Source organism: Miniopterus schreibersii, assembly GCF_964146895.1.
Source record: "Miniopterus schreibersii genome assembly, chromosome: 1".
Taxonomy (NCBI): Eukaryota; Metazoa; Chordata; class Mammalia; order Chiroptera; family Miniopteridae; genus Miniopterus; species Miniopterus schreibersii.
The window spans coordinates 69,985,923-70,006,625 of NC_138101.1; the positions used below are offsets into that span (position 1 = coordinate 69,985,923).

At 34.7% G+C, this 20,703-nt stretch overlaps 1 protein-coding gene across 12 annotated transcripts in view; it reads left to right on the forward strand.

Annotated features, from left to right (window-relative positions):
• ZMYND11 (zinc finger MYND-type containing 11) overlaps nucleotides 1–20,703 on the forward strand; it is a 123,770-nt gene that overhangs the window by 40,301 nt on the left and 62,766 nt on the right. For 11 of the 12 annotated variants that reach the window (XM_081129607.1, XM_081129611.1, XM_081129605.1 and 8 more), the window contains exon 2: nucleotides 10,481–10,615. In XM_081129607.1, coding sequence (XP_080985733.1) covers nucleotides 10,500–10,615 — 116 coding nt within the window. In that variant the 5' untranslated portion in view covers nucleotides 10,481–10,499. Of the gene's footprint in view, nucleotides 1–10,480; nucleotides 10,616–17,476; nucleotides 17,560–20,703 lie in introns of those variants that run through there. The other variant, XM_081129615.1, reaches the window with a different exon arrangement.

Here is a 20,703-nt window from a genome sequence, read left to right on the forward strand (position 1 = left end):
CGGCCCTCTGCATACAGTTGATCCTTGAACAATGTGAGTTTCAGCTGTGCAGGTTCAAACTTGTGTTGTTCAAGGGTCAAGCGTATTTTAAACATAGAAGACATTATTTTTTTTTTCATATAATTAACATTTACTTAGATTTACCCACATATGTACCCTTTTCATTGATGTTAATTACATTTTTCATATTCTAAGTTTTCATCTTAGGTTTTTTTTTTCCCTTATGTCCTGAGGAACATCTTTAGTTTTTATATCATAGGACTGCTGGTGATGAATTCTTGGTTTATATAAACTATATGTTATTTACCTTTTATTTTTACAGGCATATAATTTTGATTGGCAGTTATTTTCTTTGAGCTCTTTGAAGACATTTTATTATCTTCTGACTTTTATTTTTTGGTTAAGTCAGCTTGCAGTTGTATTACTGCTGCTTTGAAGGTAATATGACTTCCTCCGTTACTTAAATTTTTTTTGTTTATATCTGGTTTTCAGCAGTTTACTGTTGTGTGCTTAGGTGTAGTTATCTTTGTATTTATTTGGCTTTGCTTTCTAGTAATGATTCTTGAATCTCTGGCTTGATGTCTTTTCATCAGTTATGGAAGATTATTTGCTGCTGTCTATTTGAAAGTTAATTATGCTCTGTTCTTTTTTCCCCTCTGTTTTAGGATTGTAGTGATATATAAGTTAAACCTTATTATCACATTTATATATCTCTTATGCTCTTGTTTCTCTATGCTTTCTTCTTGATATTTTCTTTTGAAAATAATCCTTAGACCCAGCTGGGCCTGGCTCAGTGGTTGAGCATCGACCTCGGATCCAGGAGATAGAGGTTCAATTCCCAGTCAGGGCATATGCCCGGGTTGCAGGCTTGATCCCCAGTCCAGGACGTGCAGGAGGCAGCAGATCAATGATGACTCTTTCATCATTGATGTTTCTATCTCTCCCTCCCCCCTCCCTGAAATTAATAACGATGTATTTTTAAAAAAAGAAAAAGAAAATAGGCTCAGGTTCACTAATTATCTTTTCATCTGTATCTGATCTTTTATTTATATATTTCTAGGGTGTAGACCTTTGGTATTTAAACTCAAAGTTTAGAAGGATTATAATATCCCCCTCCTCCCAGAGTAGGCACTCAATTCCAGTTTTTTAAATCCTCTTAGCCTTGTGTCTATGAAAGGTTTGCTCATGCTCTTACCTGCCTCTTCCAGAATTGCAAGATGCCTATATGAGAGAAATGTAACCACAAATGCAAGGTTTGCCTCTTTGTGTTTTGTTTTCTCCTATTTTAATTTTTGTTATTTGATGTCTTCAAACAGGTTTTTAAAAAATAATTTATTTTTCAATTATAGTTGATGTACAATATTATATTAGTTTCAGGTGTACAACCCAGTGATTAGACATTTGTGTAACTTACAAAGTGATGACCCTGATAAATCTGGTACCCATCTGACACCTAGATACTTACTACAGTATTATTCACTATACTCCCTATACTGTACTATACATCCTCATGACAATTCTGTAACTACCAATTTGTGTTTCTTTTTTTTTAATCCTCAGCCGAGGATATTTTTTCCATTGCTTTTCAGAGAGAGTGAAAGGAAGAGAGAGAGACACACATCGATGTGTGAGAGACATATCGATTGGTTGCCTTCCACATGCACCCTGACTGGGGCTGGGCATTGATCCTGCAACCGAGGTACATGCCCTTGGGTGGAATTGAACCCAGGACCCTTCAGTGCACAGGCCAACGCTCTAACCACTGAGCCAAATCGGCTAGGGCTCTTCTTCTTTTTTTTTTTTTTAAATATAAATATATTTTTATTGATTTCAGAGAGAAAAAGGGAGAAGGGGGAAGAGAGAGGTAGAAACATCAATGATGAGAGTCATTGTTTGGCTGCCTCCTGCATGCCCCCCCTTGCTGGGGATCAAGCCCGCAGCCCAAGTATGTGTCCTGACCAGGAAGGGAACCTCGTTCTGGATCATAGGTCGATGCTCAGCCACTGAGCCATGCCAGCTGGGCCCCATTTGTACTTCTTAATCCCTTCACCTTTTTCACCCATCTCTCCAACCCATTTCCATCTGGCAACCATCAAAATGTCTCTGTATCTATGAGTCTGTTTCTATTCTGCTTGTTCATTTATTCTGTTTTTTAGATTCCACGTATAAGTGAAACTAGATGACATTTGTTTTTCTCTGTCTGACTTATTTCACTCAGGACAATAAACTCCAAGTCTAGCCATGTTGTTGCAGATGGCAAGATTTCATTGTTTTTTTTAATGGCTCAGTCATATTCCATTGTATATATACGTACCACTTCTTTATCCATTCATTGATTGGTGGACACTTAGATTGCTTCCATATTTTGGCTATTGTAAATAATACTGCAGTGGACATATGGATGCATATGTCTTTTCGATTTATTGATTTGGATTTCTTTGGATAAATACCCAGAGGTGGAATTACTGGGTCCTTCTTTGTCTCTTAGTATAGCCTTTATTTGAAAGTCTATTTTGTCATAAGTATTGCTACCCCAGCTTATTAAAAAATGTTTTCCATTTTCATGAAATATCTTTTTATACCTTTCCTTTTAGTCTGTGTGTATCTTTTCATTTGAAGTTAGTCTCTTATAGACAGCATATGTAAGGGTCTTGTTTTCTTATCCATTCAGCCACCCTGTGTGATTTGATTGGAGCATTTAATCCATTTGCACATAAAGTAATTGTTGATAGATATGTATTTATTGCCATTTTATTACTCGTATTTATGATCTTTTTTTCCTTCTTATAAAACACCCTTTAACCTGGCCAGCGTGGCTTAGTGGTTGAGTGGCGGCTCATGAACCAGGAGATTGAGGTTTGATTCTCCGTCAGGGCACATGCCCGGGTTTCGGGATCAATCTCATTGATGTTTCTATGTCTTTCTCCCTTTCCTTTCCTCTCTCTGACAACAATAAAAATACATTTTTAAAAAACCAAAAACATCCTTAAACATTTTTTGTAGTACTGATTTGGTGGTGATGAACTCCCTTAGCTTTTCCTTGTCTGGGAAGCTCTTTATCTGCCTTCAATTCTAAATGATAGCCTTAATGGGTAGAATAATCTTAGTTGTAGGTCCTTGCTTTTCCTTACTTTGAATATTTATTGCCAATCCCTTCAGGCCTGCAAAGTTTCTATTGAGATATCAGCTGACAGTCTTATGGGCACTCCCTTGTAGGTAACTAAGTGCTTTTCTCTTTGTCTTTAACCTTTGGCATTTTAATTATGATGTGTCTTGGGTTCATTTTTGGGGGAACTCTCTGTGTTTCCTGGATTTTATGTCTTTTTCCTTCACCAAATTAGGGAAGTTTTCAGTCATTTTTTCTTCATATAGGTTTTTAATTTTTTGCTCTCTCTCTATTTCTGGTACCCTCATGATGTGAATGTTGGTATGCTTGAAGTTGTTACAGAGGTCCCTTTAATCCTCTTTTTTAAAATGTTCTGATTGGGTGTTTTCTGCTTTCTTATCAACATTAAGAAAATTAGCAACCTGCTTAAAACAAAGGAGCAAAAGACTTGATCTGATACTTCACCAAAGGTAGTATGCAGATGGAAAGTAAGCATATGAAAATTTGTTCAACATCACATATCATTAGAGAATTGCCTTTACCACTAAATATCTATTAGAATGCCTAAAATCCAAACACGGATAACAGCAACAGCTGGCAAGGACATGGAGCAACAGGAACCCTAACCCATTGCTGCTGGAAATGCATAATGGTGCAGCCACTCTGGTAGACAGCTTGACAGTTTCTTATAAAACTAAATATACTCTTACTATACAGTATGGCAGTCACACTCCTTATTTACCCAAAGGAGCTGAAAACTTTACATACAAAAACCTGTACTAGGATGTTTAAAACAGCTTTATGTAAAATTGTCTAAATATGGGAGCAAACAAGATAGCTTTTAGTTGTGAATGGATAAACTGGTTCATCCAGAAAATGCAATATTATTCAGCATTGAAAAGAAATGCTCTATCAAGCCACAAAAAAGCATGGGGCAACCTTAAATGCATATTATCAAGTGAAAGAAGACAATTTGAGAAGGCTACATACATCCTATATGACTCCAACTCAATGACATTCTGGAAAAGGAAAAATGATGGAGATGGTAAAAAAAATCAGTGGTTGTCACCAATTTGTGGGAGGGTGGAACAAATAGGTGGAGCACAAGATTGTTAGGCCAAGGAAACTATTTCTGTAAATCTTTAATGGTGCTTACTTGTTTTTATACATATGTGTAAATCCATAGAATGTATATAACATGAACGGTAGAATACTATGGACTTTGGGTAGTAATGATGTGTCTGTGTAGGTTTGTTGATTTTAACAAATGTGTTCTCTGGTTTTGGATGTTGATAATGGGGGAGGTTGTGGGTTCATGTGGACATGGGACTCTTTGTATTTTCTGCTGAGAACCTAAAACTGCTCTAAAAAATAAAGTTTATTAATATTAATACTTTTTAAAATGTTTTTCCCAGATGGATTACCATGTCAATATTCTTTAAAAGTTAAAAAACATCAGAGGAACATACAATTCAGTACTTTTCTGATCTGATTGTGGAAGGACTTTAAATCATAAAAGGACACATAGTTAGATTTCAGTATAATTTAATGTTTACTAAAAGACAAACCGTAAAATATTTTATGACTAACCTTAATATGTAAAGAAATTAATGTATAAATGGGAAAATGGTATGAATAGACTATCAATAAAAAGTAATTTAAAATTGCTAATAGGTATTGGGAAAATTTCAACCTAACCTCAGTAACAGAAATGTGCATTATACAGTGAGGTTTATTTTTAAATTTTATGTAATATGTGATATAAATACTTCAACATTTATTTATGTTAGGCAGTATAGTAACTCACACCTACCACCAAGAAGTAAAAATCAGAACATATTCGATTTTATGTATCCTCCCAGTGTTTCTCCTTGATGCAGTCTCTTCCCTGCCCTCAAGTAGTTTCTTTTATTCTCCTGTTGTTTATTATTTCCTTGCAATAAAGTTTTCCCACTATGTATTTAATCATCAAGTAATGAATGCATTGTTTAATTTTGCTTATTTTTTCTTATTTGCTTGCTCTCTCTTTTTTTAAACGTGTTTATTGATTTCAGAGAGAGAGGGAGAGGGAGAGAGAGATAGAAACATCAGTGATGAGAGTTATTCATCGGCTACCTCCTGCCTGCCTCCTGCTGGGATTGAGCCGGAAACCCTGGCATGTGCCCTGACTGAGAATCAAACCGTGACTTTCTGGTTCATAGGTTGATGCTCAACCACTGAGCCATGCTAGCTGAGCTGCTTTTTCATTCTCTTTTTTGTTTTTTATAGCATTTTTGTGATATAAAACAAGATACTTAAATAGATGGAAGGGATTGATTGCATTAAATCTGAATTGATAGGGATAGAGAATATCAATATCACCTGGGGCCTTGCCAAAGTTATTTGGATCACCTCACACCCATTTGGATGGCTACTATAAAAAAAAACAGACAATTAGAAGTGTTGATTACAATGTGGAGAAATTAGAACCCTTGTGCACTATTGGTGGGAATGTGTATGGTGCAGCTGCTGTGGAAAATATGTGGTGGTTCCTCAAAAAATTAAATGTAGAATAACCATATGATCCAGCATTCCCACTTATGGGTGCACATCCAAAAGGATTGACAGTAGGGTCTTGAAGAGATATTTGTACACCCATGTTCATAGCAGCATTATTCACAGTAGCTAATACGTGAAAGTAATCCAAGTCCATTGAAAGATGAGCGGATAACAGCGCTCTGTTGTGTACATGCAAAGGAATATTATTCAGCCTTAGAAAGGAAGAAAATTCTGCAATATGCTACAGTATGGATGAACCTTGAGAATATAATGCTGAGTGAAATATGTCACAAGAGGTCAAATACTGTGTGGTTCCACTTCTGTGAAGTACTTAGGGTAGAAAAATCATAGAGACAGAACGAATGGTCGTTTCCAGGGACTGAGGGGAAGGCAGGACTGAGAGTTATTTATTGTGTAACAGTATAGAGTTTGAATTTTATAAGAGGAAATTAATTATATGGGGATAGATAGTGGTCATGGTGGTACAAAATTGTGGATATATTTAATACCACTGAACTGTACACTTAAAAATGGTTATGATGGCCCGGCCAGGCATGGCTCAGTGGTTGAGCATTGACCTAGGATCCAGGAGATTGTGGTTCGATTCCCGGTCAGGGCACATGCCCGGGTTGTGGGCTCGATCCCCAGTCGTGGGGTGTGCAGGAGGCAGCTGATCAATGACTCTCCATCATTGATGTTTCTCTCTCTCTTCCTCTCTCTGAAATCAATAAAGATATGTTAAAAATAAATAAAAAAGCAACAATTTCTTAAAAAAATAGGTTATGATGGTTTTCAGGCCAGGTGGCTCAGTTGATTGAAGTGTTGTCCCATGCACCAAAAGGGTTGCAGGTTCAATTCCCAGTTGGGGCACATAGGGGAGGCAACCAATAAATGTTTCTCACATTGATGTTTCTCTCGCCCTCTGTCCCTTCCTTTCTCTCTAAAATTGGTAAACATATCCTCCGGTGAGGATTAAGAAAAAATGGTTACAATGGCAATTTTATGTTTGTTGTGTGTATTTTATTACAATAAAAGAAAGTGGAAAAAAGTTTACTGGGAAGTTTCCGGTTTTGTATTTTTACTCTTTGAACTCTAGGCCTCTTAAGAATTACTGCCTGAAGGAGCTACTACTCCTGAGGGGAGTCTATCATAGTCTCCAAAAATGTGTTGGAGCCAAAAAAAAAAAAAAAAAAAAAAAAAGATTGAGGATTGTATTAAGTACCCCTGCAAGTCTTCTCATCTTTCTTTTTGGTGTCTTAATCTTTAACATAAATAAATGCTTACTGTGAGACTTTTTTTTTTTTTTAATATATCTTTATTGATTTCAGAGAGAGTTAGAAACATCAGTGATGAGAGAGTCATCATTGATCAGCTGCTTCCTGCACACCCCCAACTGGGAATTGAGCCCACAACCCGGGCATGTGCCCTGACCAGGAACCGAACCTCCACCTCCTGGATCCTAGGTCAATGCTCAACCACTGAGCCACACCCTGCCGGGCACTCGGAGACTTTGTTGTTTATATAACATAGTTGGAAAAGTTGAATTTTATAATTCCATATCAAAAGTTTATCATGTTTACACTGTGCTAGGCACCTTGAAAGACAGATGAAAAAATAAACAGGATAAATTATTTCTTACTTGAATTAATGGATTTTTTGGGGAGAATTTAAAGTTATTTGTACAAGGCAGTACATTTGAGATGCATAAACAAATTACACTATAATACACAAGAGAATTGAGTTTGATTCAGTTTGTTGGTCAGGAACAACTGCATTAGGGTAAGTTGTGAAAAGAACAAAGACATTTTTAATAATTAGTAAAGGAGCAGGGGAGAAAATTCTAGGCAGAGAGAACTATTAAGCAAAGGGATGGAGGTATGAAGTTTTTGGACATATTTAGGAATTTTGAACAGTTCTGTTTAGTAGTAATGTAATATACATTTAGGAAAGAATGGACTGAAAACTTTGCTTTGGCCACATCAATGAAGACTTAAAGTGACAAGCTCTCTATGCATAGAATATGAGAAACTCATTTTCTGAGATTTTTCTTTTTATTGATGAACACCCAGATTTCAAATCATATTTACTAGATGATGGAAAGATTTTTGTCTGTTGCTATAGTCCCAGAGCATAGAAGAGTTGAATGAATGAACAATTTTAGATTTTATTAAGAAAGGAAAATTTCATGGGTTGTACATTAAAGAGATCTTGTCCTAATAGGTCTGATTGTTTTTGGTATTGTTCTATGGTTCAGGCTTTATTGCTTTCACCTCATTTGGGTTTGCATTCTTTGCATTGTTTTCGTTGGGCTCCTATAACTATGAGCATCTTCCTTATGGTGTACCTTCATTGCAGGGCACGTCTATCCACTTGTGTGAGTTGGTTCAGGTAGATCTCAGTATTCTTTGGTTTTAACTTTACATCTGTTTTCCTGAAGCGTGGCACTGCTTAACTCTTTAATCTTGATTTTAACCATTGACATCACTTTTAGGGGTTCTGCTACTTTCCCTCATGTATTCTTCTGGTAGATTATGTTATATAAAGTTATTTATTTAGGTACTATTTTTCGGTGTTAACTTTGCTGTTATATATTTTCTGTAGTTATGAATAAATTATTCTTAATTTTACATGTATTTTGAAAAAATATTTTATAAGTTGAATTAATGTTAACTGTTCCGTTAGTATTCTTCACTGCTTGCTCTAAGTATTATAATATGCATCTTCAATTTACCATAGTCTCCCTTGAATTACTATAATTCCACTTCACATACAGTGGAGAAATTTACATGATGTAATTATTGTTACCTCTTCCCTGTTTGTGGTGGTATTGTAATCTGTTTTATGTCTACATCTGTTATAAACCTAATAATACCTAACAATTATTTTTATCTTTGCTTTGAACAGCCAATCATCTCTTAAAGAAATTAATTCTTTTCTATTTTTTCACATAGTTACCATTTTGCAGTGGCTTAGTTACCTAAGCTAGAAGTAGTGTCTCCCTTGTCTGGATTCTCACAGCACATATTTTGGACCACTTATGTCATATGACATCATATAATGTCATATATGTCAGAAACGTTAAATTTCCTTTGTCAGTTTTAGGTTATTTCCTGGCAAGGACTACATTCATTTTTAAAGACTTCATTGTGTCTAGCACAGTGCCTTACACAAAATAGGCAACTTAACTATGTAAGAATGACTGAAATTTTGTTTTTATCAATTTGTATAATCCAGCAAGTTGTATTATTACAGTTCACCATTAGATGTCACTTTGTAACATTTTACATTCTTACCAATAAATTCCTTACTATAATGTTTATTAGATTCGGAAAGTTGGCATTCCTGTATAAATGTATTTAAACTGAGAAGTCTCCATCCATTTTAAAGTGGTTTCTTTCTCAAACAGACACATTCATAAATTATAATTTTAATTTTTATTATCTTTTAGGGGTATTTGTTTAAGCCTATACCCAATTGATTTTTGTTATTTTAGGGTCACATGTCTAAATCTATACCGAACTGACCAAATTTCTTAAATTTTCTTTAAAACTTGAATACTGGCATTATTTTTTGGTCATTCTCTTCGGGGAGCAAAGTTTGGAACTATTATAAGTAGTAGTGAGAAGAAGTAGGATATTCAGGAATACCTTGAAACGTGTTTTAAATTTTCCTGTTAGTAGTGTAATTCTGAAAACCACCTTCTTATTCCAGAAGCCTAAGTTTAACCAGATTCACCAGAAGTGAGTCTCTAGATAAGCTGATGGCAACTGCTGGCTTAAAAGAGGAAGAACTGATTTGACTGTGAAAAGAAATGTAGAGGCAGAGAAAAATGAGATTTGTAAAGCTCTGTTGTCCAGTCATAAAACACAATTAAGTGCTAAGAATGAGTTTCCCTCAAAAGATGTAAAAGGTCAGGTCGAGGAGATTTCAGCCATTCCAGAGGGTTTCATGTTTACCTCGTGCCTGCAGGCCTCAGAGCATAACCAGTGTGCTTTAGGGAGCAGGTGTCTCAGCGGCTTAGGACATTCCTAATAGGTCCCTCCATGCCCTGCTGAGAGTTCCAGGGTGCCTCTTCCTGTTGTACTGTCACTCATCAGGCATCCAGGCTGCAACCCCGTTTTTCCCCCATATTGCCAGGATACATTGGTGGCCATTTTCCTCAGTTCCTCTCCAAATATTAAAATTTAAATAAAATAGCAGTGTTGTTTCCAAGTTATGTAATGAACAACCAGCTCTAATCGAAACACATGAACATTTCAAATGACGTGGCTCCTCTGGTTTATCTGCTCCAGCCTTTAGCACCTCAGCCAGAAATAACTATATTATATTCTCTGTTTATGGTTTTATTTTAAAAAAAGAAAATGTTGTTTTATCAATAAGCCTATATAAAATTAAAATTTTAAACTACGAGTATAATAAACTAAAGAACCAAAGAATTAGGACATTTAAATATCATTTTGTATCAATTTGTAAAGTGACACACAATGTAATGTCAAAAAATGAAATTTTATGTTGTGATATTTTTGTTTTAGAATAAAATTTAAATGTATATATTTTTGATATATTGTAATAAGGTAGCCAGTTGTCCTTAGGAAGACATTTTTTAACTTTTGGATCTTAAAATGTCATTCTTTATGAAGTAATGAAGCGAATGATAATTTTTATGAAGTAATTGGTGATATGTATTGTAGAAAATAAAATAAAAAGTTGGTCTTATTACCTACTATGTTAGTGTACTCAGCAGTAATTAAGAGGTGCTGAAAGTGTAACTTATATAATAATAATTCATTTTGTAATCCATGCTTTTTGTCCTTATGTTTTTGTATATTCCTACAGCTAAAGCAGTTAACAGGTCATGGCACGTTTAACAAAAAGACGACAGGCGGATACAAAAGCTATCCAGCATCTTTGGGCAGCCATTGAGATTATACGGAACCAGAAGCAAATTGCCAACATTGACCGTATTACAAAGTAAGTAAATTTAAACAAAAATATCTCTGTAAAATTTCATATAATACTTTGGGAAAAAAGGTCCAAAAATAACTTATTTATTATGATAACATATATTACAAAATGTTGTCTTTTTGCCTTGCAGGAGTATGTAGTTGTTAGAAAAACAAATACAGAAACATACACAAGCAACTTGTGTTTGGAGGTTTTATAAATAAATGGTAGATAAGTAAAATATCAATATATGCTATTTGTAATAGTATTTTAGTTATCAAAAATTTAACTGTTGAAGCAAGTCTTTATATGTCTTTTGTTAAGAAGGATTTTAGTTTATCACTTTTATGTAAACTATCTAAAAACTATTATTTATTATTCATTTTAATACAGAATAAGCATGATAACATCTTTTTAGTTCATAGCCCTCTCACCAAGAATGTTTAACAATTTTATTCTATAATTTAGAAATATAGTAAGTAAATCTTAGTTAAAAAAAGAAAGTTCTCCCCCCCCCCACGTTAAATATTAGTTATAAGAGAGTCTTCAAATAGAACTTGATTTTGTTATCTTTGTTTTCCTGGGTATTTTTAAAGGAATAAAGCTAAATTTATTTGTTTTTAAATGTTTGAATGACATTTTTTGGTAAGTTAGAATTTCTTTTTACTTCTTCCTCCCACACATTTTTTAGATGTTATGTGTAACAATGGAAAACAGATGACTTACAAAAGCTCATTTAATTAAATACTTATGTTCGCCCTTATTAATAAGTAACAAAAGTGAGTACCATATATTTTTGTCCCTTACCTATATTCTAGTGGGGAAGATTATAAAGGTTAGTTAAGAGAGAAAAGAGAAGGTGAAAGGGATGTTGTATGTTGTTCTAACACTGTATTTACTCTTTGAATATTTTAAAGTTGCCCATGTACAACATGGCAGCATAGCTCCTATAGGCTAATAGAAGAAAACAAAATAGGTAACACCTATGTGAAAAATAAGAATAAAATAAATAGTATATAATAATTAAATTTAAATTAATTATAATTGTTTTTTAAAATAAAGCAAATAATTTCAGGTTTTGTAAGTAAATACAAGTTACAGTGCAGTGATACTGGTATAAAAACATTTTTTAAAACATCTTAAAGAATTAAAAGCCAAAAGTATTTTCCCATGATTGGGAATTTTTTATTTAAACCCATAGTTTATGTGTATAAAATTATTTATAGAAGAAAGTGGGAATGAGATACTGTTCTTTGGCTTTAACTTTTTAAATTAAAGTCATTTAAGCTTGACTGAACTATATCAAATTTTAAGGCTATTACTTCTTTCTAAACCATAGCATCTTTCTCTAAAAGCTTTAGGGACAATCTCTCTAGGAAGCTGTGGGAATCTCCCAGTGTGAGAGGTACACAGTTTGGTTGTCAAGATTGCTATTAGGTTGTACCAACCTGCTGATCTGGGACTCAGATAATCCATAGAAGTGGGTGCAGGTGTCTTTGGGTGATCATAATGTGTGTGTATATACATACATACATGTTAAATTAGAGTAAAAGATACAGAAGTTGTTAACAGGATTGCACACCTCTTCTCATTTGCATTATGGATTGTTGATAAGCATTTTCTTTGCTCCTTTCTTCATCAGTACAGCCTTAAGGATGTCAAAGCTTATTTTTCTTTATGTCTTAAGGTTTGTCGATCTTAAGATAAATATGAATAAATTAATTTACCTACCAAATAGTCATTGTTTTATCAGTCTCATCCAGAGGTGAAAAAAACCTAAATAAACCAGAGGGTAAGTGTTTAAGAGTGGTTCCCAGTGTTTTTTCTGCTTCATCTCATCTGAGAGTATGCCATTTTCCTTTCTGTTAGGGGGACACGCTTCACAGCATGCTGTACATTTTTGATAACATTAGTCACATGTGTAATTACTTCCCTGCCAGACCATCAACCCCAGGAAGGAGCTATCTGTTGCCTAGCCCATTGCCTTGGCTGGCTTATTATCATTATACTTGCCAAGGTAAGTTAGGAAGAAGCATTGGACCATGACAAGAAGTCAAGTCTTTTGCTTTAAAGCCTAATATTCCCCTTACGTATTCTAATTTTAGGTACTTTTCAAGTGTTAGACTAATTTTAAATCAAGTTGCTCTGCTTAGTTACAGCCAGTTATGAACTTACAGGTATCTTTTAATCTTTACAAATATCTTAAGTTACTGAAGGCTGTAGTAGAGTTATTGTAAAGAATGCATATGTAGTCATTACGTTTCGTTCTGCATTATGACTAGTGAGTGACTCCATTATAAAAATAAAAACTTCATAGCTTTAGTGAAGCATTAAAAGTTTTAGGCTTTGGGGTCATGGCTCTTTATAATACTTGGAAGCCCTGGCACAGTTTAACACTCTAGTTTACTTATGTATAATGTTTTAGTTCTGCTTGTTTTGTTTTTGTTTCTGTTTCGTATGACTTTTAAGTCACTTTTAACCTATAGGTTTCTTATTCATCTATTTTTTTGTTGTTATTTTCCTTTGCAATTTATTTATTGAAGAAACTGGTTCATTTGATATGGATTCCCATAGTCTGACTTTTGCTGATCACATCCCTGTGGTGGACTTTAACGTTTTGCTCATTACTCTGCATTTCATGGAAATTGATATTTTATCTACAGACTTGGGGGTGGGGGGTGTGAGACCCTTTCATAGGTGGGACTGTGCTTTGCTCTCAGGAGGCCATAATGTCTGTTGTTTCTCATATGTGGGGTTAGTAGCCTTGATAAGCAGCTAGACCAGCTCATTAAATATTGTAAAATGTTGATAGTCTAACTTTATCCTTCCTTTTTTAACTGGATACTTCTACGAGGACATCAGCTTCCCATCACTCACTGTTTGGTTACCTTGTGGTATGGTTTATGTTGGAAAAATAGAACAGCTGATTCTTTTCCTTTATTAACGAGTTTTCAAAATAGTATCCTCTAATGGTAACCAGTTAGTTTTTTAAAAAAAGTGTTATTTGGAATTTATGCATTTAAATATGTTTGATATATTTCAATCCATTTCTGACATAATCTTTATTGATGCTCAAAATTTCCTATCTTTGACCATTTGGAGCCTCTTAATGCTGGCTCCTGAAGTTACTTTGCTTTCTGATACAACAGGATTTTTCAGGCTCATCTTATGTACACCTTGCACCAGATTTCTCCAGGGGCCTTTGGTTTCTTTCAGTTAGAAATTATATTTCAGGAGCCCTCATGGTGTTCATTGATGCTAGGTCTATCTCTATAGGACTTTAGTGGATAGAGTTTAGGAAGTAAATATAATTGTAAAAGAAAAAAACCATCTCATAAATTCATACAGTTCTTTTCCACTTGAATTTATGGCTACTGGGTTTTACTTAACTCTTTTATCTAAAATCTTTATGTCCTTTCTTACACAGTGTAAGGGTCATAGTTCTCAAGGACATCAGGAGTGATAACATTTTGGAATATCCTGTAATCACTCAGTTGTTTTATCCAACATTATACATCAAGCTATTTGAGAATAATGCCAACACTATAACCAGTAGTATGCTTCATGGGAACCATATGAATTGCTTTATCCATTGTTTTTAAACAATTATATTGATTCTAAACTGTCAGAATATAGGAGTTACATATTTTACTTTATTCCTTGCAGCCACCATTTCGCCTTCTGCGAGTATCTGTTCTGTGCTCATCGCTAGCCCTGTGTTGGCCTCTAACGTCCATCCTGGGAGATTCTTTCTTGTCCTTTTCCCCACGTTTTATTGAGACAGAATTGACATCGTATTAGTTTAAATTGTGCAACATAATGATTATATATATATATATATATATGTATGTATTGCAAAGTCACCACCACAATAAGTTTAGTTAGTTAACATGCATCACCTCATATAGTTATGCCTTTTTTCTTTTTGATAAGAACTTTTCAGATTTACTCCCATAGCAACTTTCAGATGTACAACACAGTGTTATTAATTATATCACTATGCTGTGCATTACTCCACAGAAGTTTCTTATGCTAGGAGTTTGTATCTGTTGAACGCCTTCATCCATTTTGCCCACCCCCAAACCCTGCTTCTGGCAACCACCAACCTGTTCTCTGTATCTGTGAGTTTAGTTTTTATAGATTGCACATATAAGTAAGATTACACAGTATTTGTCTTTTTTTTCTTATTTATTTCACTTAGCATACTGCCCTCAAGGTCCATTTACATTGTCACAAAATGATCTTATTTTTTATGGCTGAATAATGATTCCATTTTGTGTGTGTGTGTGTGTGTGTGTGTGTGTGTGTGTGTGTATCAAGGAAAGATGGTTAGAACAGTTTTTCTAGATTTATGGCTCTAAAGCTCCTTCTCAGTGTCATTTTTATGAAGTACTCAAAATATGGCCTCATATTTCCCATGATTTCCTGCTTTTTCTTCACTTTCTTCCTCACTGCTTTTTTCTGGAAACACCCTTTCTTTTGTATTCATTGTCTTTATATTGAAGATCTTTTTGACCTGACTTTAGTAGTTTTTGATATTTTTACTGCTCGCGATTTCTCTACAATATGGTGCTCTATCCTGGAAGGCAGCTTTGTCTGATCAAGTTTGAATATTCATGGGGTCCGTTATGCTCCAGCCCCTTAGACTTTACCATGAGTTCATGAATTACTGTTATTCATCTGTAGATGTGAGTGTGTAAAACCCTATCTGGTTTCAACTGCTGTCCTCAAATTGGCCCACTGTACTTTCCAGTGACTATCTGTTGCTTATTTTATTCTTCTATGCTCTATTCCATTAGATATTCTGTTATGCTCCTCTGCTTTTTCTGCGCAGGTGTTAATACCAAATTGGGATTATAGCTCTTGGAGATTTAACCTCACCTGCTCAAATTTTGGGATTCCTGGGGATTTCTCATCACTTAATTTTGTTGTTTATGTGGTCCAAGGGTAGGGTTTTTTCTCTGTTTACAGGTTTGGGAGAGATTAAAAACATGCTGTCTTCACTATCTTCCCAGTTCACATCAGTCTTGTGATTTTTCTTAAACGAAAAAGTAAGATAGTTGCCAAAGGCACTGGATATTTTCTGAAGTCCAAAAGTAGAGCTAAACGCAATAAAAGTTTCTTCTGGCAGAAGCAAATCTAAGGGACATTCTTCATGTTTGTATATAACACTAGACACCTCAGAATCTATAGCAGTATTATCTTCAAACACAGGGTGGTTAAAATACTAAGATTCATGTTGAAATTTACAAAGAAATTCCATGAGTAGAAGCCTCAGATCCTCAAAGTTACTTGAACAATTAGGGACTGATAATAATTTCCTTATTTTTGTAACAAAATAGAATTTTTCTATATTGCAAATGTTTTTTCCACTTAATCAGATGATATTTCACTTTAGGGTTTATAGCAGTAGCCTCCTATTGGGCATCACTACACCTCTTTAGTAAAGAGTCCTTTTTACCACTTTATTTTCCTTTTTTTTTTTTTAAACTGCTAGTATTTTGTTCAAAAAAGTAGTAGAAAAAGTACTATAAGTTAGAGAATCACTGTTGAGATTTAAAATTATAACTAAGAGAAACTTTAACAAGTTCTGTTCGGGAATGGAAAGTATTTTTACAAAAAGTTGACTTGAAATCAAAATACATATATGGGATTAAGTTTGACTTTTAGTTAATGTGTAAGCTGTCCATTTGATTTAAAAGCCTTTTTTTTTCCCCCTCCTTAATCCTCACCCAAGGATATGTTTGTTGATTTAGAGAGAGGAAGGGAGAGAGAGTAACATTGATTAGTTGTCTCTCATACATCCCCCAACACGGGGAATCAAACCCACAACCTTTTGGTGCACAGGACGATGCTCCAACCAACTGAGCCACCCAGCCAGAGCCTAAAAGCTCATTTTTGTAAGTTTGATTTAGTGATAGTATAAAATTACATAGATGTCTTCATTTGGGCTCTTAATAAGCAAAAATAAATTTTGGCCTCAGTAAAAACATTTTACATTCTCAGAAACTGAAGAATGTTTTGTAATATTTAATTATCATAATGGAAACAAATGAATCATTTTATCATAAAAAAGACCCTGTACAGTAGTCAGTTTAGATGAAGATAAGCATAGGCTTATATCTAGAGTAGTTTCCCTTTTAGTTTAAGAGTCTATAAATGCTAAATTATAATTAGCAATAGGAATTCATCAGTTTTATGATACTTGGATAGGTGTCATGAAATTAAAGTTTTGAAATACTTGATTACTTAACATTTATATAAAACAAATATTTATAGCACATTTTTATGCTTCGGATCATGATGTTAGCTTTTGTTTTACAGTTTTTAAATCAAGGAGTCAAGAGATAAAGAATCATATAACAGCAAAATCAGGAACAGAAATGAAATTTACTTTCAATCCCTAAGATTCACAATATGATTTATAACTCATTGTCATGTTACTTTTCTAAATGTCACCTATATTTTAATACACAATAAAAATAAGTTACATGTCATTTCCTTTTTCTCTTTAATCCAAACAAATGTGGTTAATTTTAATATGGTATTTGAGTTTCATAAGTATTAGTGCTAGTTATGAGGTAATTTAAAGACATACTTTGAAATAATTTTGGATTTTATATTATCTCTACCAGCATTATTGGCTCATTTTTGTCATTGGGAGAGGTCATTTTATTTTTTTGTCAACTGTTAAAAAAAGCAATTGAACTTTGAGTAACTTTGATTTTGTGTTTCTAGAGGTGATCACATTTTTGACTAGCATGATTAGACTAACAATGGATCAGTAGACTAGTCCCATTCAAGTTTATGTTTCAGATTAGGGCATCAATTAATTACATGTATTGCTTACTTTAGGGTCAAACCCCAGTTAGAAAATGTGACCTCTGACCTCTTGTGACATGTTTGGCATTGAGATTTCTGAGTTCTCCTGGAGTTCTACCTGTCGCTACAGACAGACATAAGCCCAAACTGTAAGTCTTCTTTGTGTGTAGGTTGCAAACAGGTACACTTTATTTATTTATTTATTTATTTATTTATTACAATTTAATCTTATGAAACCCATGATTTCTGGGAACTGCTTACTAAAGTCATAATTTTGCTTTGTCTCTCTGTCAATTTCTGTTCCCTAATTAGATATACTCTAGAGAAGGAAAATAGCCACTGTCTAAATTACTTCTTTGGAAATAAGTTAGTTTTTAAAAAGTACTAGTTATGTAGTCCTAAGAATTTTTCACAGCATTACTAACTATATTCTCACTTCAGTCTATATTGATTTATTCTTCCGGACATATTTTCTTATGGTTGCAGATTGGCAGGTACACTACCATTGTTACCATTATTTTATTTTATATAATAGCCTTATGAAAGAACTAACTGATTAACCATAATACATAATTACACAGTATGGAGTTTTTTTGTTTGTTTGTTTCAGTATGCCATATTCTTATGGCATTCCTCTTGGCTTGGATTGTTGTGTAGCTGTTTTTATGTTTGACATTTCTCTGCAGATCTGTGAAGGAAACATACAAAGCACAGATTTGAGTGGAGCCACCGTAGGAGACTCAGGAAGGCCTTGTGGAAAGTAGGGAATTAGTCTTTGGAAGTTGATGGGGTTTGGTGAGACAGAGTCCAAGCAAAGAATTATAGGGTTTTAAGGGAAAGGGGATGAAAGGGCAAGGGCCAGACTAGGAGGGCCTTTATATCAGCTTTGAGATTTTTATCCTGTAGCTAGAAGGGAATAGTGAATGAGTTTGGAATATGGAAATGGTAAAAGTAAAACAGACTCATTTTTTCCTCCCCAGGTATATTGAAGGGTCCTGTTAAATAAATGTCTCTTGAGTCTGCCTGCTCCTCCTTCTCTTGGCCTGGGTTTTACTTTGTAATTTCCTGCTTGTGCAGTAGCAGCAGGTTCCTAATTGGGCTTCCAGCCTCCTGGTCTTGCTAGTCTGTTTCTTCCCATCATTGGTGTCAGAGATGTTTTTCAAAACACCATCTTATTAACTGTTCCACTGTTGATAGCCTTTTTCTATTGCCTGTGAAGTCCAGATTCCTGTTTAGATGTTCATGCCTTGCCTTTCTCTTCTGCATTCTCCTGCTGCTTCCCACTCAAGGTGCTGCACTCTGGTCACCCTGGGCTCTCCTGTTTCCACACTCTGCCTGGGATGGGATGCCTGTCCTCCTGGACTCATCTATCAGGCAAACTCCTCTTTCAAGTCAAATCTCCTAGGAAGATTTGACACTTTTAAGTCAACTGAAGCCTCGTGTTCTATCAGTTATTTTTCTAGATTTTAGGTTTGATTGCGTTCTTCTTAAAATCCTCTTGATTTCCTCACTGAGCATAAAGTATACATACCTGAACAGGGTATTGTGCAGAGCCCTTCACTATTAGACCCTCACATTTGCTTCCTTCTCGTGCCCTGCCTGTGCCCACTTAGAGCTCCATAAGATGAGACTATTCTCAGTTACTGGAGTGCTCTTATTATTTTGATTATTTTGTATTCTTCCTTCATTAATGGACATAAAAAAACATACCTTCTCTTTTAAGATCCAACTCAAATATCTCCTTTGAGATACCAGTTCATTTCTCACTATAATCAACCTTAGCACCCTTATTCTTTGCTTACATATTAATATGTATAAAATTCAATTTTTATATTTATTACAGTCTCTTTTAAACTTTGAAAAATATTTCTGCTTCCTTTACTGGTTATGAACTTCTTGAGGGCAGGGCATACATCTTTCCTATCTTTGGATCTTAGCATGAAGCATAGTAACTGGGGCTAGGCATGGAGAAAAAGTTTCTTAATAAATAGTTGCAGTAAATGAAGGAGTTGTTTGAGAACATTGAGTCATTATTTTGTGACAAGAACTGTGCTTTATATGATTTATCTCATTTAATTTTCACAACAACTCTGTGAAGTTTATTCTCTTGTTAATATCCTCATTTTCCTGATCAAGATGATTAAGCCTGGGCAGGTGAAATATATTGTCTAAGGCCACACAAATATATTGTCAGCAGAACTGAAGTTTGAATATAGATCTATCTGATGTCTTAGTCCAAGCTCTTAACCATGAAATGTTTTCTTTTGATATTTAATGAATTTATATTTGTATCCTTCCGCACTTTGAACTTTTAGAAACACTGTCTTCTACATGGTGCTTCCATATTATCTCATTTCACCCTAACAGCAACTCTCTGACATTCAAATTCCCACCACTTTATGGGTGAAGAATATGAGGCTGTGTGAGTAAATTATTTGTCCCAGGTTAAGTATTAGAATTAGGAAGAACCTCGGTCTTCAGAGTACATTCTAAACTTTTAAATAAATTCATTGATAAAGAGTCCACAGGATGCTGTTTAGGTTTTGAAGTTTATTCATTTTTGTTCAACACAATTTTAAAATGAAATATTTGTTGTATACCTGTTCATCTATAAAGCACCTAGTGGCAGATTATTATTTTTAAAATTTTCTGTAGTAAAATGCACACAACATGAAATTTACCATCTTAACCCTGTTTAAGCGCGCAGCTTAGTGTTGTTAAGTACATTCACGTTGGCAGCCATCACCACCATTCATCTCCAGAACTATGTCAGTCTTGTAAAACTGAAACTCATTACCTATTAAACAATAACTCCCCACCGCGCCTGGCGACCATAACCACCATTCTACTTTCTGTCTTTATAATTGTGACTAAGTGCTGCACAGAAGTGGAATTATATAGTATTAGTCTTCTTGTGACTGGCTTATTTCACTTAGCATAATGCCCTCAAGATTCATCCGTATCGTGGCATATTCCAGAATTTTCTTTGTTTTGCATGTATATACCACATTTTGCTTATCCATTTATCTGTCAGTGGGCACTTGGGTTGCTTCCCAGTTTTAGCTATTATGGGTAATGCTGCTATGAACATGGGGTGTACAAGTATCTCTCTTTGAGACCCTGCTTTCAGTCCTTTTGGCTCTATCCCCAGAAGTGGAATTGCTGGATCATATGGCAGTTCTATTTTTAATTTGTTGAGGAACCACCATACTGTTTTCCACACTGTCTCTACCGTTTTACCTTTTCACTAGCAGTGGCCAAAGGTTTCAGTTTCTGATTATCCTCATCAACGC